At 36.0% G+C, this 27,298-nt stretch overlaps 1 protein-coding gene across 3 annotated transcripts in view; it reads left to right on the top strand.

Annotated features, from left to right (window-relative positions):
- The first annotated feature begins 862 nt into the window (after window positions 1-862).
- MAPKAPK3 (MAPK activated protein kinase 3) overlaps window positions 863-27,298 on the top strand; it is a 64,441-nt gene continuing 38,005 nt past the window's right edge. For 2 of the 3 annotated variants that reach the window (XM_070933712.1, XM_070933710.1), the window contains exons 1-2: window positions 863-1,026; window positions 3,363-3,716. In XM_070933712.1, coding sequence (XP_070789813.1) covers window positions 3,492-3,716 — 225 coding nt within the window. In that variant the 5' untranslated portion in view covers window positions 863-1,026; window positions 3,363-3,491. The remainder of the gene's footprint in view (window positions 1,027-3,362; window positions 3,717-27,298) is intronic. The other variant, XM_070933711.1, reaches the window with a different exon arrangement.

Raw genomic sequence — 27,298 nt, 5'->3', positions numbered from 1 at the left:
GTGGAAATATTGCTCCCGCAGCCAACCTTCCTTCCACCAGTAGGTGTAGCCCTGATACCAGATTGTAGTTGAGAAACAACCGCATTTCCGAAATCCGAATCTACAGAACCATCACGGTCAGATTCGTTTCCTGTAATAGCTTGCATCCGCTCTTTTTACTGTCGAATATAATATACTACTAATACTCAAAGACATTTCAACTGTCGAATTATTGTCGAACGGCCTCAATGGTCTCTCTCTCTCTCTCTCTCTCTCTATATATATATATAAAGATTCTTTGTTGTTCTTCAGTCTTTGGGGCTCCGGCGAAAGACGGCGGTTCCCAGCCTTTTCCCCCCACGGCTCCCTTTGTTCTCAGCACAAGCTTCGCTGTCTGGGGAAAGAGACCGATGAGCACGAAAAGAAAGGGCAGGGCGTTTCAGAGAGACCACAAGGTATTTTCGGACTGGACATCATTCCAAAAGATAGACGACCTAATGTCACCCCACTGCTAACCACCCACCCCCAGATCGGCGAGATTCCGCCTTTCACTGTAGTTCTCTGTAACTATTGAGGGCCGCTGCTCGCCCTTCGCTTCAGCAGCTCTGCCCCGCCCCGCTTTTCCTCTTCCAGTGCCTTTTAGCTTCGGACGACAATACAAGTTTGTGAATCGCCAGCTGGGCGGGGCAGGCGCCGATGCATCCAGCCCGGCTGCTGGTGGCGGAGTGGGGGGGTACCACGCAACTCCCTCGCCGGGTAGCCAGGTGCCCCGGAGCACGTGCTCTCCCGCCTACAATGCCCCGCCCTCCATGTTGGCAATTGTCTATGGCGGGACCGGGTTGGGCCGGTCGGGGCGGAGAGTCACATGAGCTGCTGCCTGAGCTTGTCCTGCTCGGTTGGCGAAGAGCTTCGGCTGGGCCTGGCGGGGGCGAGGCTTCCCATGGCCGCCAATTCCTCCCTCCTCCCCCCCTTCCCCTCCTGGCTAGCCACAGGTTTGAGGGAGCAGCCGCGGAGCGACCACCTGTGAGGAGCATGCGCGCAAGGAAGGTAACCTCCCTCGTTGAATCTTCCGCGGCTCTGTTGCGGGGTTTTCTTACCCCCCACTCCCCAAACGTTGCTGCCGTGAGGAAGTGTACACGAACGGATGGGTCGTTTTGGGTTGTGTGAGAGGGTTGTGTTAACCTCCAGCCAACCTTGAAGCGGGGCAGCCTCTCTCTTCTGGAATAATTCACCTCTTTGGCCAGTTCAGAGTTAGACCAAGAGTTGTCCAGAAGGAAAGACTCGACCAAGTGCCCTTCATAAGAAAATGGCCTTGAGGGGGAAAAAAAACACCCCTCATTTTCTGCATCCATGTCAGAGAGAGATGATGGTCCAAGTGGGGCAAATGTAGCTGTAAATTTCCGCCATTCATTTGCTTGCCAGAAGGGATGGGGTCACAGGTGCTGTAGAAGAAATGGTAGACTGATGTGTTGGGTGTTTTTCTTTCTTTAAAGGGAAGATATTCTGCCTCAGATGAGGAAACAACTGCTGTTTTTGTTGTAAAGTATTTTTTTTTGAAAAATACCCTGTTTCTGGTGTTTTGCCAATCCAAGTAGTTAGTTGGCTCTTGTTTTAGGATTTTAAAATTTCATGAGTACCCTTAATATATAAATGGTAACTTTTTTTTTTTTCCAAAAGCTTGTTCTGACCATGAAATCACATCTTGGGTTCATGGCAAATATGAGTAGGCAGACTCATGGCTGAAAGGGAGTCTTGAAATGTCTTATCAAATACAGGCAGTCTTCAACTTATGATCATTTGTTTAATAACTTCAAAGTTATGATTGCACTGAAAAAAGTAATTTACAGCTGGTCCTGCACTTTGCCTGTCATGGTGTCACATTAAAATTTGGGCTCTTGCCAACATGTATTTACAATGGTTGCAGTGTTCCCAGGATTGTGTGTTCACCATTTGTGAGCTTCCCAGAAAGCAAAGTCAATGGGGCAAGCTGGATTTGCTTAACAACTATGGCAAAAAGGACATAAAATTGGATGCAAGTCACTTTTAAAGATTGCATTGTTTAGCCATGGAAATTTCAGTCCCAATTGTATTTGTAAGTCAAGAACAACCTGTATTATCAAGACACAGCCCTGCAATTTAGTTGTGCAGACAACACAATTTGTCAAATTAAAAGGAAAGATATGGGTCAAAGAAGGATTATGGGGGTGTATCTATGAATTGTGGTCTTTCTTTGCCTTTGCTGTGGTTTTATAATGCTTGTAATTCACATGAGGCCTTTTCAACATTATTGAAGTAATTTTGAGTTGCATTTAGCACCAATGTGGGGAATTGAGCAGGAACGTCTTAAAATTTTATTTGCTAGGATTTTTAATTTGGAATCACACTGATTGGAATGGAGCCTCATTGTGTTGTTACCAATTTTAATTTTGTTTTGATGAAAAATTACCAGTTTAGCTGCTAATCATATGCTTCCAAGTAATCAGTATTATATACACCTTGTCTTTATTTGCTAGTTATTCAGAGAAGCTCAGAATACAGCTATTATACAAAATGTTAAATACAGTGATTTATTTCATTAATTTAGTTCTTGCATACACTGGAAGCAATTTCATTTGTGAGGGCTTTGCTTATGGGGATGATTTACAAGTTCTTAGTATATGCCTACATAATTATTCCTAGTTAGGTGAACTGAATATTGCTTAAATGAACCTTCTTAAAAATCTTAAAGTTGTATTTTTATTTTAAAAAATAAGAAAACATGATTTTAAGTGGTTGTTGTTGTTTTTTAGTTTTCAATCCAGGATTGCCATTTTTTTCTATCAAGCAAGTGCACAATGTCATAAATTCTTTGTTACAGCATTTCTTACTATAACTATACAACAAGCTCTTTGGCTTGAAAGCAAGAAGATGCTTCTGAGACCATGGAGACATGAATTCAGTCCCTATTTACACCTTATTAAACCAAATGTGTGCTTTCTTGGGAAAGAGGACAGTCACCAAATCCTGAGAAAAGATGTAGCTTCTTTAAAGAGTGCAGATAGGTATTATGTTCATGCAACTTCCAGGCTCCAAAGCACCTTTTTGTTTTCAAACCTAAAGTCCTTAACAACCCAGTTTCTTACATGGAACATAATATTTGTCAGTGCTTAGTGTTTTAAATTGCTTAATGTTATATGACTTTTAGAGGCACAGGCACCTTTTTCCTATGAAAATATGATAGTGATCAGTAAATCTTAATGCTGCACTCCTGGTATATCACAAGATTATTGAGTGAATTATGTTCCTTACCATGTTATAAATTCTGTGCTATAGCATAAAACCAAGAAAGAAGGTTTAGTAAATAGTCCAATCTGTGCCTTACAGTTAACATTTCTTTTTTAAAGGAGGATGTTCTGTGAAATCCTAGGAAATGGATCTAGTCTCTTTGAAATGTTTGCTTCAACAGCCTAATGGAAGAATCTTTCTGAAGATTGGGACAGCAGTTTTTTTAAAAAATTGAGCTTCTACCTGCTATGGAACAAAGTGAGAATCAACAAGAATCCTCATCAGAGATTCAAGATGAAAGCAAAAGCAACACAAGACTTTTGCCTAGCCCAGCTGCTGCTGTCAAAGGGGAAATAAAGAAATATGCAGTTACAGATGACTATAAAATCTCTAAACGGGTTTTGGGCCTTGGTATTAATGGAAAAGTATTGGAATGTTTTCACAAAGTGACAGGACGGAAATGTGCTTTAAAGGTATGTAGCAGATGATTCATCCTGAATTTAGCTGTTAATTTTCCTTATTTGATGTCTAGGCTAAAAGCAATTGTTGAGGCCTAGGTAATAAAGTATTCATATTAGAAATTCTAAATTGCCTTTCCCAGCCTTGGCTCTCCAGAGGTGTTAGAATTCACAACCAGCACAGCCATAATTCATAGCCAGCAGAGTCAAAGGTTACTTTAGCTGGGGATGTGGATTGATAGCAAAACCAATGGAATATTCAGATTCCAGGATTCCTTCAGATCAGCATCTTTTTTTAAAATTTAGAACTAAGCCCAAAGATAATTTTGCTTATACACATTAAAACAAATGCCATTAATTGCTTTTTTCTGTGATAATTAAAATGCCAGTAATTTCTTGTGGAGGAATTAATTTTGAAAATTTATATATTAAATTAACCCATGTTAAGAAATAGAAAATGATTGAAACCACTTTTAGAGAAGCAAAATAAAAAAATGTAATAGGTTTTGATACCTATAACATTTATTTGGAATAAGATTTGGTTGTAGTTATTAAATAATTTCTGGTATTTTGGTTAGAATAGTTACATTTATATTGAGAGACTAAATATCGTGCTGCATGGTATTATTATACATGGACAACTGACACTGAAGTCAAAATAGGACCATGATTAATAACTCAGCTAGATCCTTCATGATAGTTAAGGATAATGAGAGTGAAATATGAGAATGTGTACATTATACTTTTATGAAAATTATAAATAAAATGGCCCTCAGCTGTTAAGTATATGCAAACATAACTTGCAATTGTACTGAAATATAAAGCAGGATGAATAGAGAGGGAATGAAGATTGACATGTTCTCTTATAAGTAACCCTATTTGAAGTTTAAGGCTTTGGAGAAAATTGGATAAAGCAAGCCATGAAGAGATGTAACACGTTGCCCTTTTATGACCAACTATGTACAGTATCTGGTAGACAAGCATGTATCATTGTATCATGAATCCTTTTTCTTACAGTATTATATAATCTCAGTAATCTCCAGTATTTGAGTTTATTTGCCTAATGATAGAACAGTGAGGCAGGTTCTATTGATATACTCCCTATCACACTCCTCAGGTGTTTCCCTGATTGAACTACGAGAGATTGTATTGGTACCAGTTCACCCTAATCTGACTGTAGGTAGGATTTTAAAATTTACACTGTATCTTACCTTGGGAGGTTTAGGAGCCAGATTTCATCCATGTCAAGCATCAGTGTGTCAGTAAATATCTGACTGTATTTGTGGCATATACGTACATTCTATATTTATAGTTGCCATTTAGCATATAGGGATCTTTAGGAAGGTTTAAAAGTACAGATAGATTAGCTTAACAATAGTAATTGTGACAGGATTTTTTGTTGTTTATGTACTCATAAAGTTCTATGTGACATGACCACATGGCTTAGCATCAGTTCTGTCAGTTCCCAGTTATCATTGTTAATCAAGGACCTCATGTGATCTTCTGACTTCCTGCTAGCTTCCTCATTGAGTTTGCTTGTGGGAAGCCAGAAGGGAAGCTTGCAAATCAGGTTGCATGACCAAAATCTTGATTGGTTGATGAATGCCAGATTGCATTATATGAGGGCTAAAACTTTTGAGGACTAGTTGTAATTACTATTTTTTTAATGTCATTGCAAGTTTGAACAGTGCTGTTAAATGAGGACCACCTGTACTTAACATTATTATTAACTGATCACCATCAGATAGGATCTCTTACGTTCATGGGGATTGAAATGTCTGTAATAGTAGGGAATTGTTACATTTATTCACAAATGAATCATGAATTAAATCTGGCAATCTTATCTCGATCTTAAAACCTGATCTGTGAAAAAATTGAATTGGTGATTATGATATATTAATTGGGACCTTGAACTAAATTTTCTTAAATTTCAGTAAGTTTTCTTAAATTTCAGTAAATTTCTAATAAATTTGCAAAGTGAATGCAACTGAATATCAGTCAAAGCCATTTTAAGATCTTTACTATAAGGTCACTAAACAAAATTCTATAATAATATTGTTTTTTTTTGGTAAAGGGAACTTTGCACACTGATGGTTGGATAGAAAGGAAAACTTCCTGAAACCTATTTTAGGTTTGACAGATACTTTATAAGAAAAGTCTTTAGTATCAGCTTTGATTTAATTTTTTTGTTACAGTGAAATTAATAACAGTTCCACAGGCTTACACTGTCTTTGGTGTAAGCCGCCCAGAGTCCTCGGAGAGTGGGCGGCATAGAAATATGAATAATAAAATAAATAAACAGTTGACTGAAGTACCACTTTGCATAATTTAGATGGATGAATTTAATTTGTATTATTTGAAAGTAAAGATAAGATAGAAGTGTGGAAAGAGGCCAGCTACATGTTCATTTGATTGATGTCCACCATTACTTAGAAAAGCTGCTCATTGGAGATTTTTTATAAATTGTTACTAAAATATTTGGAAACTGAACAAGTCAAACATTGTATGCAACAGTGGGAATTCCAGGGGAAGAAAAATATTAAATTTATGGTAATATTACATTCAGATGTTTTTTCCATTGGTGTAATTACTAGTTATTGGTATAATTACACCTGTGTTGATTGCCAAACTAGATAATTATGTTTAAAAGATACTGCAATAATCAAGCTGGTTTATTTTTTAAAAAAGTGATAACTGAATTAAATTTAGCTTATAAGGCAGTTACAGGCTATAATTTTGCACATGGCCTTCTAAAGTTTGAAGTTGTTCTATCGATAATTCTGAATGGGATAGCACACCCCCAAGTAGAATCGATACATAGTCTGGGAGTCCAGATTTATTGTTTGAACCAATTGCATCTTGTTTCTGGATCAAATAGCTCTGTCTATGGTCAGATCTAGATTACTGCAAGATGGCTGTATATGGAGCTGTCCTTGGAATTCGAAAAAAAATAAAATAAAATAAAAGTAAATAAAAATTGTAAGTACGGTAAATATTTTTTCTGATTGATAAATCTTATATTGGCTACAATTCTAATTCCTGAACATTCCTGAAAATTTTATTGTAACGTTTTTAAAATGTTAAATTCATATAAAGAGTACTGTCGAGTCCTACTGGAGCTCGCCATCGATGGGGGGTGTGGGAGACGAAGGAGTGGAGATAAGCAGCCGCAGTCCAGTAGGACTCGACAAGTACATTTAACTGAATTACTAAAATATTAATTTGAAACTTTTTATTCAGTTTTATATAGCTTGTAAATCTCTTTTCTATTCCCCCCCCCATTTCTTGTTTCCTTGGTACTCTAATGTTTTCAAATATCCATGAAATAAAAATTCCACTTTTACCTTTTTTTCCTCTGAAAGCTCCAAAGTGACAGTGACACCATACTCTGGTTTTTCTTGAATAAAACTGATTATTTCAATCTGTTTCAATCTCAGCTATCTGGATCTATGAACTACACCAAGAAATGGACAAGGGTTATATGTCTTTGATTTTTGTATTACTGGCTCTCTTAGCAGCATTTGATACACTAGAGAATGATATCCTATCATATTATTTAACTAATGTGACTAGAATGAACTTTTCTGATGTTTCTAGTCTTATTTAACCAAACATATTCAGGTGATAGGTTACAGCTTATTGTCTTAATCTGTTTAAGATGCTTCACAATTTCTTATCTTTTGACAAGTATATAAAGAAAAGCTATTCAGAACATTCAGTTGCATCAATATGTTGGCTATATCCAGCTGTTTCTCAGCTAATGCTACATTCACAGTAGAAATATATACAAAGGCTGAATGCAGTGAGTAAAATAAATAACTCTTTGAATAAAATAACAGAGTGTCAGTCCACTCAAGATAGAATTCCACTTGAACAGTAAACAACTTAGAAGAGGGTGTGAAGCCTATATCTGGATGTACCGGTAGTAGTGCTTCTCCTGATAAGTTCAGCTACAGTTGCAAGAAAAAGTATGTGAACCCCTTGGGATTATGTGGAGTTTTGCATGAATTGGTCATAAAATGTGCTCTGAACTTCATTTAAGTCACAACAATAGAAAAACACAGTCTGCTTAAAATAATACTACACAAACATTAGATGTTGCCATGGTTTAATTGAACATAACATGTAAACATTCACAGTGCAGGGAGGAAAAAGTATGTGAGCCCCTAGCCTAATGACTTCTCCAAGAGCTAATTGGAGCCAGGAGTGAGCCAACCTTGACTCCAATCAGTGCGATGATATTGGATATGTTGCTGACAGCTGTCCTGCCCTTTAAAAACACACACCTGTTTTGGGTTTACTGATTTCAAGAAGCACTGTCTGATGTGAACCATGCCTTGCAGAAAAGAGCTCTCAGAAGACCTACGATCAAGAATTGTTGACTTGCATGAAGCTGGAAAGGATTACAAAAATATCTCCAAAAGCCTTGATGTTCATGTGTCCACGGTAAGACAGACTGTCTATAAATGGAGAAAGTTTAGCACGGTTGCTACTCTCCCTAGGTGTGGTCGTCCAGTAAAAATGACTGCAAGAGCATAGCGCAGAATGCTTCATGAGGTAAAGAAGAATCCTAGAGTGTCAGCTAAAGACCTACAGAAATCTCTGGCACATGCTAACATTTTTGTTGTTGACAATCTACAATAAGGAAAACATTAAACAAGAATGGAGTACATGGGAGGACACTACGGAGGAAGCCATTGCTGTCCAAAAAGAAATATTGCAGCACGTTTGAAGTTTGCAAAAGAGCACCTGGATGATCCACAGCAATACTGGCAAAATATACTATAGACAGATGAAAACAAAATTGAGTTGTTTGGGAAGAACACACAACACTGTGTGGAGAAAAAAAGGCACAGCACACCAACATCAAAACCTCATCCCCACTGTAAAACATGGCGGAGGGAGCATCGTGGTTTGGGGCTGCTTTGCTGCCTCAGGACCTGGACGGATTGTTGTCATTGATGGGAAAATGAATTCCAGAGTTTATCAAGACATTTTCCAGGAAAACGTACGACCATCTGTCCGCAAACTGAAGCTCCGCAGAGGATGGGTGATGCAACAGGACAATGACCCAAAGCATACAAGTAATTCAACAAACAAATGGCTTCAACAGCACAGAATACGCCTTCTGGAGTGGCCCAGTCAGAGTCCTGACCTCAACCCGATTGAAATGCTGTGGCATGACCTTAAGAGAGCGATTCACACCAGACATCCCAAGAATATTGCTACACTGAAACAGTTTTGTGAAGAGGAGTGGTCCAAAATTACTCCAGATCGTTGTGCAGTTCTGATCTGCAACTACAGGAAACGTTTGGTTGAGGTTATTGCTGCCAAAGGAAGGTCAACCAGTTATTAAGTCCAAAGGTTCACATACTTTTTCCTCCCTGCACTGTGAATGTTTACATGTTATGTTCAATTAAACCATGGCAACATCTAATGTTTGTGTAGTATTATTTTAAGCAGACTGTGTTTTTCTATTGTTGTGACTTAGATGAAGTTCAGAGCACATTTTATGACCAATTCATGCAAAACTCCACGTAATCCCAAGGGGTTCACATACTTTTTCTTGCAACTGTAGAGAGTTGGAAAGCATTCTTGTAAGTAGTACTACTTCAGAGGGGTATCTTGCAGGAGAATCAGTGGTTCTATTGTTCAGCAATCTTGGACCTCATCTGTGAGTTTTGCAGTGGAAGGAGAATTTATCCAGCATAACCCAGATTTTTTCTAGGAGGTCATGGTAGCATCTCACTTTATTTTGTCCATAAGAGTAACTTTGTGAATGATAAACTGGAGAAGGATACAGAGCAACTGGACTAATAATACTCTAAACATGAAACTGATTCCCGACCATTATTAGTTGTCATCAGTTAATAACAAGGGGGGAGGGGTTTGCGATGGCTCAGTGGTTAAAGACACTGAGCTTGTCAGCTGGAAAACTGACTGCCCAAGTTTGAGACCCAGCCACCATGTGATGGGGTGAGCTGCCATCACTTGCCCCAGCTCCTGCCCACCTATCACTTCAAAAGCATGCAAATGCAAGTATAAATAGGTACCATTTCAGTGGGAAGGTAAGAGCATTCCATGTGCCTCTGCATATAGTCATGCTGGCCACATGACCACGGAAATCTCTCTGGACAGTGCTGGCTCCCTCGGCTAAGAAATGGAGATGAGCACAGCCCCCTAAATTCGGAGATGACTAGACAGGAGAAACTTACCTTTACCTTAATAACAAGGGTAGGAGAATGTAGGAAATTTCCTTGTTTATAATAAAGTTTTAGCGTCATACAATAAAATACAAACTAATATAAAAGGGAAAAGGAATGACAAAACACTGAATGTGGGAAAACCCTGTTTTTCCCAGTATAATTACAGCCAATTCTCTGGTCCTATAGAAATAAATTGAACAGACTGAATCACTAAATATTTTGGTCAGTTTGGGTTATCTTGTTTGTGATGCTGTTGTTGAAAGTAGAGTAACCTTATACAGCATCCCAGATGTAGACCATTGCAGCTTTATAGGCTATACTTCACCCTGAAGTATTGTAGAATGGAATCAACAACAGCACCAGGTGGTGACGTGAACAATTGCATTCTGCAGTATATTTGCAATACAGAAAAGCTATTGGTTCTAATCCACTTACGTTAATTTGTTCATAAATTTTATTGAACTTAATTGGATACATTAATCACACGAAGTATCTTAAGCCATCTTTATTTCAGTAGACTTAGGTAACGGCCATCGCTGTGCAAGCCACTGTTGTATAATAATCCTTTTCTAATTAGAACATAGATTCTTTTTATTAATTCATAGAAAAATCGTTAGTACATACAGTAAAACTTTTTAAGAATTTACACAATGGATAATATAAAAGGAAGACAATGGATTTCTAAGTTCTTATAATATAAACATTACAAAATAGACTGTAGGCTTAACTTCTATTTCTAGATTTTAAATAAAGTTAAAATGGGAAAGGTCAGAGGCAGGACTACAATTATGTAAAATTGAAGTGGATTTTATATATGATCTTAACTGTATCAGATCTACCAACAGCCACATTTAGGATATATGATGAATATTAATGTTTTTATTGTTTGTATCTATATTTACTTTTCAGCACATTTTCCTCTAGGCATCATGTATTTATATTAATTGATGATTAAGTTACTTGATGATAATGTTTGTTAATTACTGTTCAACAAAAAGTAAAGAAAAAAATTATGATAGCAACTACTAGTATTCTTACACCAGAAATTTTCACATTCATGAAAAATTTCACATTTTCACATTTATCTTTATCAGTAAATATAATTGCATGAGTCAACCACAGATATGATTAATATACTTTCTCAGTTGATGATTACACTTCAATGTTCAGATTTTCTAGTTATTTTGATCCCAACTATCTGTAAGTTATATATTCTCCAGCTTTGATACCTTACATTCTTTTCTTTGAAAGCAGACTCAGCAAAATCTCCTCTGGTAGTCGTTCTGCGTCATCAAAAAGTGAACATAAACAATAACGATTGCAATTATTGAGGAAACACTCAAGAAACCAAGAAAAGTAAAATTGTTGTAGTGAATGGGGGACAGTTCATTCCTAGAGATTCAAACACAGAAAGAGTCAAGCAAAAACTGACTGAGTATTTAATCCTAGTTGTATATAGAGGCAATTGATGCTGAAGAAGATCAAATGCTAAGGAACCAACTAGGAATGAGTTTGGAAGTTTTGGTTTTAAAGAGCAAGGTATAATCTTTATTTTGTCTTAGACTAATCTCTGTTATGAAGAGTAAGGCTTCTCTTCCCTGTAGGCTAGCTGAAAGCCAGGTAAGAAAAGAAGAAGCACCATTCCTTAAAAATCGTCCAACAGAGATGGCGTTTTTATACCACCCATTAGGATCAATGAAACTAGACTCACGTTGGATGTTACTGTATTTTATAGCCAATGATCTGCGTTTTTGTGGCTTTGTTTTAATTTTTTTTCTTGATCTCAATTTCTTTGTGTGATGAGTGAGATCCTAGGCTAAAGAAACAATTGAATAGTCTTCCCAGAAGCAAGTATTCATCTCGTCTCCTTTTCCCCCTTTCTCTTTTAGTGCGCTACAACTTGCTTCTAATTTTTTTTTAATCTTGATATATACAGTATGTTTGTAATAAAGACCTGAATTCTTAAGTGGTATTCATTCTGAAGAAAAGAATCAGCCTCTAGTGTGTAGTTTCACATTTAGGGAACTACTAAAGGGAGAAAAGCCACACTTGCCTCTTCCTGAATAAACTAGGACAGAGAACATTTATTTGGAGAAAAGCAGCTAAATACAGTGGAAGCATTTATGTAGTATTGTTGTGGCTGGAGTGTTCTGATACATATCTCTAGTGCCTGGTGGAGTAAATTTAAATACTTATACATTCTGTGATTCTCATTAGAGTTGCTTTAATTTATTTTGGCGCATTACAAATATAGGGTTTGGAAGAAATATTTATACAGGTGGTTCTCTTTTAACAACCATTCATTCAGCATGTTTGCTGTTTGAACTTGTGATAGCACTGAACTAGTGGTATTTATGATCAGTTCTTAAAGTTGTGGCCATTGCAGCACTCCCATGATCCTGTGATCTGGCAACCAGCCAGATTTCCAGTCTTCGCAGCATAGCCATGTGATCATGATTTGCAATCTCCCCTGCATGTGTCTCACAAGCAAAGTCAGTGGGGAAGCCAGCAAGAGATCAGAAATTACAATTGCACGAGATCCTCATTTAATGACTTGCCCAGGCCTTTCTTAATGATGGTAACTGGGGGACTACTAGAACAGCCATTGTTAAATAGCAGGGCCATGTGATTTACTGCTTTATACCGCATTGCTTAGTGATGGATATTCTGGTCCCAATTACTATTGTTAAGTGAGGGCTACTTGTAAAAATTTGTAACTATGTGTATAACTGTGCTGAGATTCTGTTAAGTGTTTCTGTTATCTCAGGTGATCTCTTTTTTGAGAAAGCTGAGGCATAACAGAGTTCCAGCCTCATCCAGTTTTCCCCACCCAAGTTCTTGACAGATGGTTTTTTACCAAAAATCTTTCTTTACTATGTGAACAAAATTAGAGCAGTCAGGAACTGGACAGATGACTCAAGGGAAAGTTATAGTTAAGTATGTGATTTTAAGATTCTTCAAAAAGCGTTCAGGAAGACTTACTCGCAGAGCCGTATGTTACTCATTCAAACTGCATAGTAACTGGAAAGTCCCTGTCATGTCCAATAATTCTTATTAATGGAACTACTCAACATTTTGGCTAATCACTTTTGTCTGGAAATGTGAATATGGTCTCTCTAAAAACAGTGTAGGAGCTTCAATAGTTGCTTTAGTTATTTTCCCAAAGTGGTTGTTATATCAAATAGAATAAATTAAACTATTTATCGATGCCATTCTTAGAAATGGTGTTAATTTATTTCCATGCAGTTGGAATGCCACATGCATTGCTGCCATAGTTTAGAAAATTAAAACTGGGTATTTAGTTTTAAAACAGATTATTTGAGAGGCAATGCTTCCAATGGAGAGAATGCTTAGATTAAAAAGGGCAGAAAAATAAAAATGTTAGCTGATGTGATAATATGTCAGGAATCATTCTTGGTTTTTTTAGTTTACTTTTGTTAATTTTAATATCATTGATTTTGTCTGTAAGAATGTAATTAGAGGTATGTAATATTTTTTTATGCATAGAAATTCCCCATCTCTCCCCTCATCCTTTTTTATAGCTGGAGAAATATAGTAGAACAGCTGATATTTGTAGGATAGTTGATAGTGAATAAACTGAATCTAATTTACTGAAAGGGAGAAGCTGTGCATCGAAGTGAGATTTTTGGTGTTCAGTTTATTCCTCTTTAGTCAACCCAAATAATGTGTTATATTAAATGGTTGCTTTGCCTTAGTACAAAGCATGTTTGTTCACTTAAGATGAAGCACTAATCAGCAGTTTTGCTAGAGGATTCAGGAGATTGGTAGCTAGGGGATTGGAGAAGATTAGGTGCCCCAACTTCTTTTTTAGTAAAATAGAATCATCATGGATTTTCCATTAATATCAAATAATTTAATATTTAAATATTCTTGGAGTTAAAAAATGTGACACAAACAAAATAATGAAATTGGATTAATCTTCAATCAAATTCTTTTTTTCTTTCTTTGAACCTTTTCAATGAATGCCCAATAATGCTTTTAGCATTCTAAAGACATTTTGCAGAAATATGAGTTTTATTTGCAAACTAGCTGGATACCCGTGCTCCGCTACGAAACTATGTGATCGGGCTTGATAAATCGACACAGCTTGAAAATTAATGAGTAATTATGATCGGCCTCTCCTCTCCCCTTCTCTCCCTCAGGCTTGCCCCACAGAGGCCCCTCCTATGTTATCCCCTTCTCTCCCTCAGTCTAACTCTTTAGCATCAGAGCGTTTTTCAGGTGGGGAGCGGGAGTTGAATGTCTAAACTCCCAGACCGCAGGCCAGATGAGTGATGCGCTGCCACACCCACACCCAACTGGCAGTTGGAACAGAGTTCTTTTCAGACGGGGAGGGGGAGTAGAATGTCTAACGCCTTAGCATCAGAGCGTGTTAATAATAATATAAGAAATACTAATGATCTGATGGTCATTTTGAAAAATCCTTTCTTAGCGAGCACCTAGAAGCCAAGAGGAACATACGTGCCAAATTTTAAGTTTGTAGGCTTTACGGTTTTGGAGATTTCATGATGATGCATGAGTGGTTTTTGCTTTTAAATATATAGAGAGTATGTTTTTCAGAAAAACTATTTTTCTTTTATTTTTCTTTTATGATATCTAATACCATACATGTGATGATTAAATAAACATGAAGAAAGCATGTATATATTCCAAACTATAATTTCTCTCAGCACCAACATTTATTTTGATGATGGTAGTTTTCTTGAATGCCTGAAGTCTACTTTAATTTTATGAGATCAAAGCTTGCTCCCTTTCAGAAAGTTAATTTATTGTGAGATAATTACTTGTAACATAAGATACTTTGTTCTGACTAGTTTTATTCTGATAAGCATGTCTTCTCCTGTTGAGTTTACCACTGAAATCAAGAGTGAACTTTCCATTGCTTTACAGTACATACTAAAAATTCTCACAATTTTAATATATAAAGAATGGAGTAAAATCTAATTTAAATAAGGGATCCTTGATGCTCTCTGGGCTTGGTTGTTTTCTTGCAGAGGTTTCACTACCCAAACTAGGTAACATCATCAGTGCTAGTAAGGAATGGGGTTTGCTCTCAGTTTATATTCTGGTGGCTTGCCCTGTCAGTATTGGTGAAAATGGTCTTGGAGAGCTATTTACTGTTAGCTTGTTTGGCAATTCTTCGATTGGGGTATTGTTTGCTTTTTGATTGTTAGTCTAATGTTAATCTTGATGTTAATCTCTGCTCATTTGGGTGTCTCTTTGTTCCCTTTTTGGCTTGTTGATTGTCTCTTTTGAATAAACAAGAATATTATTGAGATGAGCACAAATACATTGCAGCAACCTGAAACATCAGAAAAAGGAAACAGATCATCTGTACATCTTCCAACAAAACAAATATCCACGCAACTTTATCAAAAAAATGCCTGAGCACTCAACCCAATATAGAACAACAAATCAAGCTGTGGAAAGGGTAATGTTGCCATGCATCAAAAACATCTCAGAAATCACCAACAACATTTCACAACATGGACAGATTTAACCATAAGTTTTAACTGGGAACTATCCTTGACCAAGTCAACTCTAAAAATGCTAAATAATTCCTGGACAAATCGGCCATCAATAGGCACATAGTTATAGACAACATCTACATGCTATCCAAAAGAGATCATCAACATGCCAAAAAGGGAATAAAGAGACTAAAACATTGCTTCATCAGCAATCCGCACTCAAATGAGCAGAGATTAACACCAAGATTAACTTTAGACCAGTGGTTCTTAAACTTCCTAATGCCGCGACCCTTTAATACAATTCCTCATGTTGTGGTGACCCCCAACCATAAAATTATTCCTAAAACCATTGAAAATATGTGTTTTCCAATGGTCTTAGGTGACCCCTGTGAAAGGGTCGTTCGACCCCCAAAGGGGTCGCGACCCACAGGTTGAGAACCACTGCTTTAGACTAACTATCAAGAAGCAAACAATACTCCAAGGAACTACCAAACAAGCTAACCATAAACCAAAGAACCACCAAGACCACTTCCAACAATATTGATAGGCAAACCACTAGAATGAGAGCAAATTCCACTTTCTACTAGCATTGATGATGTTATCTAGGTTGGGTAATGAAACATCTTCAAGAAAACACCAAGTTCAGAGGGCATCAGAGACCCCCTCATTTCAACCTTTAGCCACAAATATTCTCCTCTAGCTTAGCTAGTGAAAAGATTGCAATGTATTTAGAAACTCTGACTGGAAATGTGTGCTATTGTTGAAAGACTATTGTATAGTCTGTTGAAAACTATATCATATGGTAAAGTTCATTTATCATTGTTCAAGGATATATTGGGGAATACATGTTTACTTAGATATGTGAAGTAGACTTCAGAAATAAAATCCTCTGCTAAATAAAGTAATTATGCGCATATACTGTAGAGACATAATCATATATAAAGCAGCTTTTAAGTGTCTCTGATATAATGACAGGTATAGTACATCGTATATTTCAAAGTGCATTAAAATGATCATTTTTATATCTTCTGTTCTACCATAGTTTTACTGCTGATGGAGTAAATTCATTTATTTTAAAAGACTTTCAAGGGTGTTAATATTTTACTGATGGGGTAAGGCTTACAATGGAGGGCAAAGTCCACAGATTTTAGAATTTCACCTTATGGACACTATCCTGCCTATCTAAAATCATCTATCCAACTTCAATTTTTCCTCTTATAATTCACAGCTGGAAATATATCTGGTGTTCAAATACAATTCTGTTTTGCTACTTTCTGATGATAATATGGAAACCATTTGGTGAAATGAAATTGTTTTGCACTGGGTGGGGTATTATTTATTTGAGTGCTTGTAAACTGGTTTGTTCAAGAGGTCACTTGAATGGTTTCTTTGGTTATCCTTTTAAATGGTAGTGTATGTCTTTCTCTTTGGTTGTCTTTTTAAAATGGTAGTTCTTGTTAAAGAACAATCATGTAAGTAAGTGAATGCTAACTCATCAAAATTTCATAACTGAAAATGCAGGAATTAGAAAAAAGGGGGAGGAAAGTACAGCATAATCATAATGCATCTTTGTAATACAAGCTAGGTTAGTGCTGCTCCCTTTCTGAGTCATTTCCAAACTGCCAACAATCTGAAACAAGTCTGTCTAGATTTATGACATAACAAAATCTCATTAAAGATTGCAATAGTATTTTACATCTTGGAGGCAATTTTTAAAAGCATTGAGTTACATTTTGCTTGTTGATCTCGTATACAGTTGTGGTGGTTAGGGTTAGGGTCAGGGTTAGGGTTAGAGTTAATCTTAACTCTAATCCTATTTCTTGATACCCCTGTTAGATACTAGTTTAACAAAATTTTCCTAGATGTAAAGCCACCTAGGTTTTGTAAGGTGGTTTTGTTTGTTATATTAACTGCAATTTCAGGTGGGGTTGCTAATTTGATTAGAAAGTAAATCTGGAGCTGAGGTGGATCTGACACTTTATGCCATTTTATCCATGGGAAGAAATATATAAGCACCTGCAGTTTACCTATATTTTTCACACAGAGAATGATAGGTGAAAAGTACAAATTAGTTTAAGCTTATTGCTATACTTAGAAGTATAAAATACTGCAGATATTAGAGAATATAAAGCTTCCTTTCAAATGTAACATGAGATTTTGTGTACATTCCAAAAGGAAATTTATCAAAAAGAATTCAATAATATGTCTGTGAATAGTGTTTTTGCCATATGAACTTGCCTCAAACTTATTTAAATGGTATAAAAGCAACTGAGAATACTTCCACATCTGTGAGTCATAATATATAAAAGATTTTCAGCTCAGATACTGACTTGTTGAATATGCGCCATGACATTAAAGCAGCCTACTGTTTGGGTTATAAAATGTAGCAAATCAGACTTACATACATATATATGTTTATGTAGAATATGTTTGTGTTGTTTTTTGCACAAATTAATATTGTATGAAATAGTAAGCCCATACTACTAATTCTTCCTGATTCTAGAAACATCGCAAATGTTTCTAGCTTGGTAGATCCAGAATGGGCATAGAGTATCCAGTGAAGATTGAATAGGATGCAGCCTTTTTAGTAAGATGGAATATTGCAAGAACGTTTCCTCTTTTCCCAGTTTTCCTTTCGGTAAACTATAGATAACTGGGATTTGGTTGTCCTTCCAATTTCTTTCATACATGAGAAAGCTTTGCATCATCCTAAACAGTAAGACTATGCTGTAACTCTCTTGTATTTCAAATTGTATTATCAAAGTGTTGTAGTTCAGCATGCAAATTAGCTTGGCACAGCTAATATACGTCTTCTCTCTGGCAGTATGTGCAGGCAAATTATTTTTATTGAATAATACTGAGAAGTGGCAAATATATTTTTAATAAAATGGTACAAAATGCTTACAAAACTATGTGAAAATAATAAAAGATTAGTGAGCAACAGTGAATGAAGCAGTTGAATAGCAGATTTCTCTTAAAAGATTTTTTTTTAGTTTGCTGTATGCAAAGAAGTTACGACTACAATACAATACAATTCAACGTTTAGTAGCAATGTAATAATTGGATTTGGAAAATTATAATCCTATTCTGTGTACAGTTACAGTGGTTTTTTTCCCCCTTGCAGTAAATATTTGTACAGAAGTAACAAATGTTGGTTTAAGTGTAAGGGTATCTTAAAATACCCTGAATAACATTTGCTCCCCACAACTCATTTCCACTCTACTATTGGCTTTCAGTGACCTTTCATTTTTGCATATTTGAGGAAATGTACATAATTATACACAATCAGATACTCTGACATATATCAGAAACAAAGAATAGTATCTAATTAAAGACAGTCTCATTTTTTCATCTCTAATTATTTCTTCTCATCTCTATAGATCTAGAAAAGTTTCTGTAGGAGATAACACTGAGAGCCAGTTTGTTGTAATGGTTAAAGTTCTGACTTTAACTAGAAGATTGTGAGGTCTAGGCCTGCTGTAAGTATGAAAGTCTGCTGGGTGACTTTGGGCCGGTCACTCTCTCTCAATCCAATCTACCTCACAGGGTTGTTGCTGTGAGGAAAATAGAAGGGGGAAGGAGAATTATGTGTGGGGTCCCTGGTGCTCTGTGAGCTTGGTTGTTTTTTTTTTTTTTTTTACAGATAATTTATTACCAAACTAGATAAAATCAGGAGAATTATGTATGTATGCCATCTTGAATTACCTATGAAAGAAGGTTCAAATACTACAATGCTGAAATTAGTTTATAGGCATCCATTTAAAACATGGTTGATATATATACTTTCTCCCTAGAAATAGGATTCTTTCTGGAATTTAAATCTAAAATAAATAAACAAAGCAAAATTTAAACAGGATTTCATATTAGGATCATGCTTTGTGTATGTGTACATGTATGTGTAAAATATTTATGGGTTAAATATGCCATTCCTTTTCAGGTTAAACAGTGCTATGCAAAGCTTGGCAAAAGAAATAGTAATATAAAAATATAAACAATTTGGACAACAAAAAGGAAATATTGCTCAATTTATCCTATGTTAATACCATTCTTTGTAGCTCTCTACACTTATATCCTGGCAAACCATCTTTGATTACACCACATCCGTACATTATTTCATTGATTCATACATTGTCTTTTGTTCTTCAAATAACCTCCTTTTGAGTTATTTCATCAACTCCAATAAATTCTTCTAAATTTATTCATTCTTCCTTCTCATATCTGTTTTGCAGTTTGATTCTGATTCTATTCCCTCTGTGCGATCAAACCATCTCAGTATAATTGTTTTATACTGATACATCCATTTTGCATTCAATCAGAATCCACCTATAGTCATTCAGAACCAGTTCATTCTTGACATTGTACCTTCCTGTTCTGCTACACACTGAATACTTCTTAACTAACCAGTTCCTGCTGCACTAAGCTTGCTTTTATGCTTCTCATGACCTGCCACTTTCTTTTTCTTTTTAAATTTAAATTTATATCCCATCTTTCATTCAGAAGCTCATGGCAATATTTTCTTTCCCTATTTGTCTCATTGTAACAACTCTGCCAGATAGGTTGGGCTGAGAGAGAATGATTGATCCAAAGTCACCAAAGTCAAAGGGAAGATTAGAATCCATATCTACCCCCTCATAATCCAACACTATAACAACAATATCATAAATAGGCAGCAGCATTCTTTAAAGCAAAGGCATTTTTACGTCTTTCAATAAGTTTCATTCCTTGTAACGCACTAAAAAACAGTTTTTTTTATCAGCACTTGTATATCCTAAATCTTTGACATCCATTTTCCTGTAAATATTCTACTAAGATACACATCTTTATCTACCTACTGTACTTTTCCCCCCCAATTTATGTATGTGGTATAAATAGCACTCCCCATATTTTTCCCCATAACAATAACTCTATAAGATAACTGGACTGAGAGTGACTAGCCCAATCCCAGAGAGGTTCTGTGGCTAATGGAGGAATTGAACCTGGGCCTCCAGATTTCTATTTTAGCATCTTGATAGCTTGAATAAATAGGCTAACAGGATGAAATCTATCAGTCTTCACAAAGACCAAGTTCCTCATTTAGGAATCAGAAATCAAATTTTGTAAGTAAAGATTTGGGCCACCTGGCTTGGTAAAAGTACTGTGAACAAATTTTGGAACAGTGATTGATTTTAAACTGAATGCAAAACAACAGCAAGATACAGATTCCGAAAAGGCAAGTGACATTTTAAACCAGGTTAAAAGGGGTTCAGTTGCCAAATCACCGGAAGTCATTTTCTGTTTTCTTCAACTTCTATCAAACCGCACTTGAAAATCTGGAAGAGATTTGGAGAAGGGTGTTAAGGATGATTAGGGACTAGAAATGGATGTTATGAATAGTGATTGAAATATCTGGGATTTTCTGATCTTGAGAAGACTGAAGGGGGATATTCTTCAAACACATGAAAGGAAGTTACAAGAAGGCAGAAAAATCTGGCTATTGTTATACCCAGAGTCTACCCAGAGTCATTAGAGGTGGGTGGCCTAGAATTTGAAATATAAATTACATAATAAGTTACAGAAAAACCTCACAGAAAGGACACTTTGACTGTGGAACCAATGAGCCAGAGCACTTAATGGATAAATGAACAGTCTTCTATTGCAGGTGCTTTAACTGGGTTACTACACTGAGCAAGGCCCTGTCCAGACTTGGTTCTAAGATTCACATGCTTTCAAAATTTTAATCCTAATTTTCTTTTGAGACCCATTTTTCAGAAGGCTTTCAAAATTCCAGTTTCCCACATGTTGCTAACTTCTGATAGTTAGTGTGGCTTTCTAAAAAAGAATCTGGTTGCCACAGCAACTCATCTGTTAATACCAAAGATGTCATGGCTTGAAGGGGGTGGGTGGGTTTCTCTAGCTTCAGAAAAAGCTTCCGCTGCCTCCATGCTATATTACAAGGTACCCATGGACTGCGGCAAATAAAAGTCTTTACGGGTATTTCCCCTCCCTTCGCTTTAAATCCATTTATAATCTTGCTTGGAAGGAATCTGGAGGAGATACATCCTTTTTGACTCAGATGGAGTTAATGTGTAAAGCTCAGCATGCTAAAAGGTCTGGAGTTTTTCTTGGGCAGGTCAAATTCAAATGGCATTACATATAATTGTATTCAACTGTCTCCCCTGCAAATATGTATGATTATTAAAGCAGGAATTTGGTTCAGAAGTGACCTGCCCATGAATTTAGATTGTGGCTATATTTTAGCTTTTCTGAAATACAGAACAATCTTCCTGGGCCTGGTAAGGGATTGTGCAGATTGATCTGGAGTATGCAGGTCAGGAAGGACTAATAACATTGGAAAAAATACTACTGGCCAGCCTTGTAATATTCACCTCTACCGTACAAATAAATCCTCTTCAGGATCTAAATTCTGAGTTTTGGTGGCAACTATTTTATCCCTTCCCATTTATTTGGCTCATAGTGTTGTCTCCATGTATAAAATAAGTTTTTTAAAAAATATTTCCTGGCACATCAGAAAAGCATACACTGTCAGCTAAGGAACCTTGTTTCATAGCTCAACCGGTGGTTTGTAGTTCCTGCTGCAGAAATTCTTAGTTTAGGAATATAAAACTTGCATTGTGCTAAATCAGGCTATTTATACATGTACCCCGTTAAAATACCTGCTATTCTGTTTTCAAACTAATCTGTAGTGTTTCAGGCAGAAGCCTTTTCTATCTTCTGTTACTTTATGGGTATACAATCTGCAACTGAAGAGCTGAAGCAGACTTCAGCAGCAAAAGCAGCAGCCTGTGGATAAAAATGCAAACACATTGTACACCTCTTACCTTCAGGAACTTTTTCCTTATGAAATGTTGATAGCTGCAACATATAGTTACTATCTCTGGTCCTAGTTTCTGTAGCAATGAAAAACTGTTCTTGACTATCTACACTGGCATCCTTTAAAATAGCTGAATACTGATAACACACTTTTTCTCAGTCTGTTTCCCCAGACTGAACTCCGTACTTACTTCCTGTATCATCTTTTTTGTTCAACGAATATATTCTGACCTGTCAATATTTTTTGGAAAAATGTGATTCCCAGAATGACACAGTACGCCAGGTGTGGTCTCACCAATGCACCATAAAAAGGAATAAGAACTTCATTTGATACAATGCTTCTTCTGATACAGGGATTCCCAACCAGGGGTATGAGACGATACTCCAAGGGTTGCGAAAACTTGGGTTTAGAACTTTCAAAATTATAGTGTATATGCATAATTATATGCATATAATTATTTACTTTTGTAAGGGATGTGAGAATATATCAGAAGCATTATAGGGGTGCAGGGTATAGAAAAGGTTGGGAACTTCTGTTTTAATGCAACCCAGAATTATATTAGCTCTTCCAGCAGCTGTCTCAATACCCCTGTTCAGCTTGTTGTCAATGATGACACCTAAGCCCTGCTCCACTGTACTGCCTCCAACCCATGAATCAACCATCTTGTCTACAGTATATATCCTAATTTTGTTTCCTTTCCTAAACATAGTACTTTAGGTTCTGACAGTTGAAGGATATCTTGTTCCTACCAATCTATCCAATCTTGTTTTGTCAATTCTTGTGTCGACCAGAGCTCCCAATTTTGTGTCCTCCACAAAATTTTATAAGTAACCTATCAATCCTCTTATCCAAATCATTAATAAAAATGTTGAATAATTGCAAAGTGCAATCCTTACTTAGCTTATACTGCAAAAATTTAAATGTATTCCTAAGAACAAACTTCAAAGAAAACCTAAATGTAGAGAGGAAGGTGAAATAAGCTTCTCTATTGCAGGAACTGGGGAAGAATAAAAGAATTAGATGAAAGCTACGAAGCATAACAAACTGCTGATCCAGATCACTTTCTTCTGTGCAGACATGATGCTGCTAAAATGGGAGGCTATTTGAAAAATCAGTGAATTTATTAAAGAAAGATTTGGGAAACCAAAGGATTCCTGAAACAAGTATTATTGTTTCAATAAAAAAATAAAGGAAAATAGCACTGAAGAAGCAGAAAAGAGAAAAAGTGATACTGTTTATGCATTCCTTCTCCTTCAGTCTCTAAATCAATGTGTGAAATCTTCCAGATGTTTTGGTTTCTAATCCAAACATTTTCAACTAGCATGGGATACTTGGACATCAGCAAGCTGGGTAGATTTAGTTATAATGCTATTATGCTTAGTGGCCATGTCAAAATAGAGTTCTTGATTAAACATGCAAAAGGACAATATAGTGAAATAGATAAATGTTATAATGCACTTAATAGATAAAAATGGATCAGAATGCAAAAGTACTGGACAGCAAAGTATACATTAAAAAACAAACATTAAAAGCATAATATTTTATGGTAATTCATATAATAGAAGTCAACCATTATAAAATAGACAGTCTGAAACCACTTTTATTATCCATTATAAATCCAATGAAAAGAAGTAAACAAAATAAAAAATGAAGTTTGAGGCTGCATTCCTGAATGCCCTCAGCAACAAATAGTAACAACATTATTTCAACAAATATGAATATTATAAATTTACTTAAAATTACATATGCTAAATTTCATTTGGTTCAAGAGCTCAGGAATCATACTACTACCTGTAAAGAAAAAGGAATTTATTGAGGAAAAGTAATTTATTAAATATATGACACAAAATATATAATTGGAGTAAAATTTAAAATATTACTGTATAGATGTTGGCGTAAAAAATGTTGATAAAAGTTTTTAAAAATGCAATACATGTGCTTTAGAAAGTGAAGTGCAACTTTTAAAAATACATGATTTATATATGCTGTGATTTTTATTTTTTCTGATGGCATTTTTCCCAGGGCTCACGTAAGCAATTTCGGTAAGCTGTAGGATATCACAGTAGATAAAATAAAATGATCCATTTCTAACTTTTTTGCAGAACATAAAGACAAACTGCTATGTAGATGAATTTCATAGAGGCATTTAAAGACTTAACTCTTAAACTTTATGTCACATAGTAAAATAAATGTGTAACAATTCTGTAGGTACTCATTCCTACTAGGTTAAGATGATAAAGCTCTAGCAAGAATTATTTTTATGACAATTACAATACATGGAAACAAATTCTGCTAGCTGGAAATTCTACTGCTAGAAGTGATGTGCTGTTTTGATACTATGCAAATATTAACACTAATTTGGCAAATAATCTTTATTTAATCCTTCAGTGTCAGAGTTTATACTTTCCTGTCATCATAAAAATGTTAGAGCAAGTAACCTGTGGAAGCATCTCTTCCCATATTTTAAAATCTAGATGAATAAGACTTTCATCAAAAACTCTTCTCCAGTTTTTCCCACACTATGGGGTATGGAGAGTGCCAACAAAAGAAATGTTTTTTTTCAGAAATGGTATCCTGTTTCTGAATCATCCTCTCCAAAAAAGCTTGTTTAGTACCTACATTTATGGTTCTTTTGGTTTCAGGCAAAGACTTTTGTATTTTCATAAATATTTAGTAACATCTTATCTACTAATCTACCACAACTGTTATTACTGTAGATCATACATTTTGTCAAAAATTTACATATTTTTGTTCTATATTCTATTTATATTTTATTTTTATTATGTATGAACACTGCCAAAAGTGTGATTGATGAGCAATTAAAATAAAACTCATAAAACAAAAAATATCTAAATGATTTTCCTTGATATGTATATGTATGTGTGTGTATGCGCATGCAGGCAAAGTTTATATTTACATCTGTAAGAAGAAACCTTTGGGATTTTATAAATTTATAGAGTACTCTGCTTTCATGTAGTTTTAAAGGATTGATGTGGAAATCTAAAAAACCCAAAGGAAAACATAAAACAGTTGGGACCCTTTGCAAGTCATAAGGATTTGCATAAAAACCCAACAAAAGAGTTTAAAAAATTGGAACTTGCACCAGTAGATAGACTCACAGAGTATAAGATATTCAGAGGTCATTTAGTTCAACCATCTTATTAGTGTAGGATGTACTTTTGGAGAGGTGTTTACCCAGCTTCTGTGGACTTTCAGTAAAAGAAAACTACTATCATATATTCCCTCAGACTTTTCTTTTATGGTCCATCCAATTATTTATCTGTTCCTCATAGGACATGGTTTTTCAGTCCCGTCACAGTATTGAGGCCTTTTCTGAATTTCCTTCAGTTTATTTGTGTTCTTTTTAGATTTAGTTGCCCAGAATTATACACAAATATTCCCAATTGGGCATGGCCAAGGCAGACTAGAGTGGGACAATTACTTCACATAATCTGGACACTATGTTCCTATTAGCACACCCTAAAATAGCATTTGCCTTTCAATATTTATATCACACAATTGGTTTGAGTTCTTCGAGAATCAGATCTTTTCATATATGCTCCTGCCAAGTCAGATTCCCCTGCCCTATACTTCTACCTTTCGTTTTTCCTTCCCAGATACATGACTACAGTTCTCTCTGTTAAAATTAATCTTGTTCATTTTGACTTGTTGTTCAAGCCTATTTATATTTTTTAAATCTTCTCATGTGCTGGCCACTCCTTGTTTTGATAGTCATCTCCTGAACCTTTTCATCCAAATCATTAATAGAAAAAACAGCACAGGACCCATGATTCAGCCCCGCAGCCTTCCACTCAAGACAGTCTAATGTAAAACTATTTAGTATTTCTGGGTGTGGTTATTCAGCCAGTTATGAAGCCATTAAAAGTTCTGTTTTCTAACCCATATTTTAGGGTTAGACATTTTGAGAAACATTGAATGGGCTTTTATATTCATAGCATTCACACAATTTATTAAGTTAATCAGAAAAAGCAATAAGGCTAGTCTAGTGTGACTTATTTCTAAACCATCCTGGCTTTTAAAAATTATCACAATTTTAAGTGTTCACAGATAATATTTTCTAATTGTTTGAGGACATTGACATTTATAGGTGTCAAGATGACAGATCTATAATTTCTCAGGTCCTCTTCTTTCCCCAATTTAAAGATAGGGACAACATTTAGTCCCCTCCAGTCTTCTGGAGTCTCACCAGTTCTCCAGGTCTCCAAGATTATAGTCAGTGATTCTCCATTAATTCCCTCATTACTTAGGGATGTCATTCACCTGGCCCTGGAAATTCAAATTCATTAAAATTCAGTATTTTACCACCTTCTTGTCTATCCTGAACTGCACTTCCCTCTTTCCACCATTATTGGGAACCCTATTCTTGGTCTTAGTCTTAGTTACTTAGCTTTATTATTATTATTATCATTATCTCTCTTATTCATTAAACATGAAACTCGGTCAACTGAACTTTTAAAAATGTGTCACAAATACGAGTGATGTGCTTATGGTTGATACGGGTTGCTGCCAGTGTCCTAGGTATCAACCAAGTATCTTCTTAAAACTATCATCATCATCATCATCATCATCATCATCATCATCATGACACATTCTCTACATGGGGCTGCCCCTGAAAACAACTTGGAAGCTACAGCTGGCCCAGAAGGTAGTGGCATAAATAGTTATGAGATGCACTAGTTTGTGAGCTGGTTATTGGTGGACTTGAGGGTTCCATTAAAGGTGCTGCAAAGTTCTTCATGACACAAGGCCTAGGTACCTGCAGGACTGTCTGTCAGTTATCGCTATCTATTAGTTAAGCAGTATTGTCTGACAAGACCCAGAAAGCATGACCTATGAACAGCATTCTATCCAAGATCCAAATGGCCCCAACCCAGCCTATCATGCAAAGGATGTTAAAGACTGTACCACCTTCTCCCAGTCCCAGGTTGGGAGGTTGATATCCATGTTGATTGTTTTTAATTGTTCTGTTTGATTTGAAGTTGCCCAGCATAGCATGTTTTATTGCACTTTTATCATTTCAACATTCTTCCCCCCCCCCCCCCGGTTATTGTTTTTTTTACCATCTAGGCA

This window comes from Pituophis catenifer, unplaced genomic scaffold (genome assembly GCF_029215685.1).
Source record: "Pituophis catenifer annectens isolate HBS135680 unplaced genomic scaffold, rPitCat1.0.hap2 SCAF_2, whole genome shotgun sequence".
Taxonomy (NCBI): domain Eukaryota; kingdom Metazoa; phylum Chordata; class Lepidosauria; order Squamata; family Colubridae; genus Pituophis; species Pituophis catenifer.
This window is presented reverse-complemented; position numbering and strand designations above follow the sequence as displayed.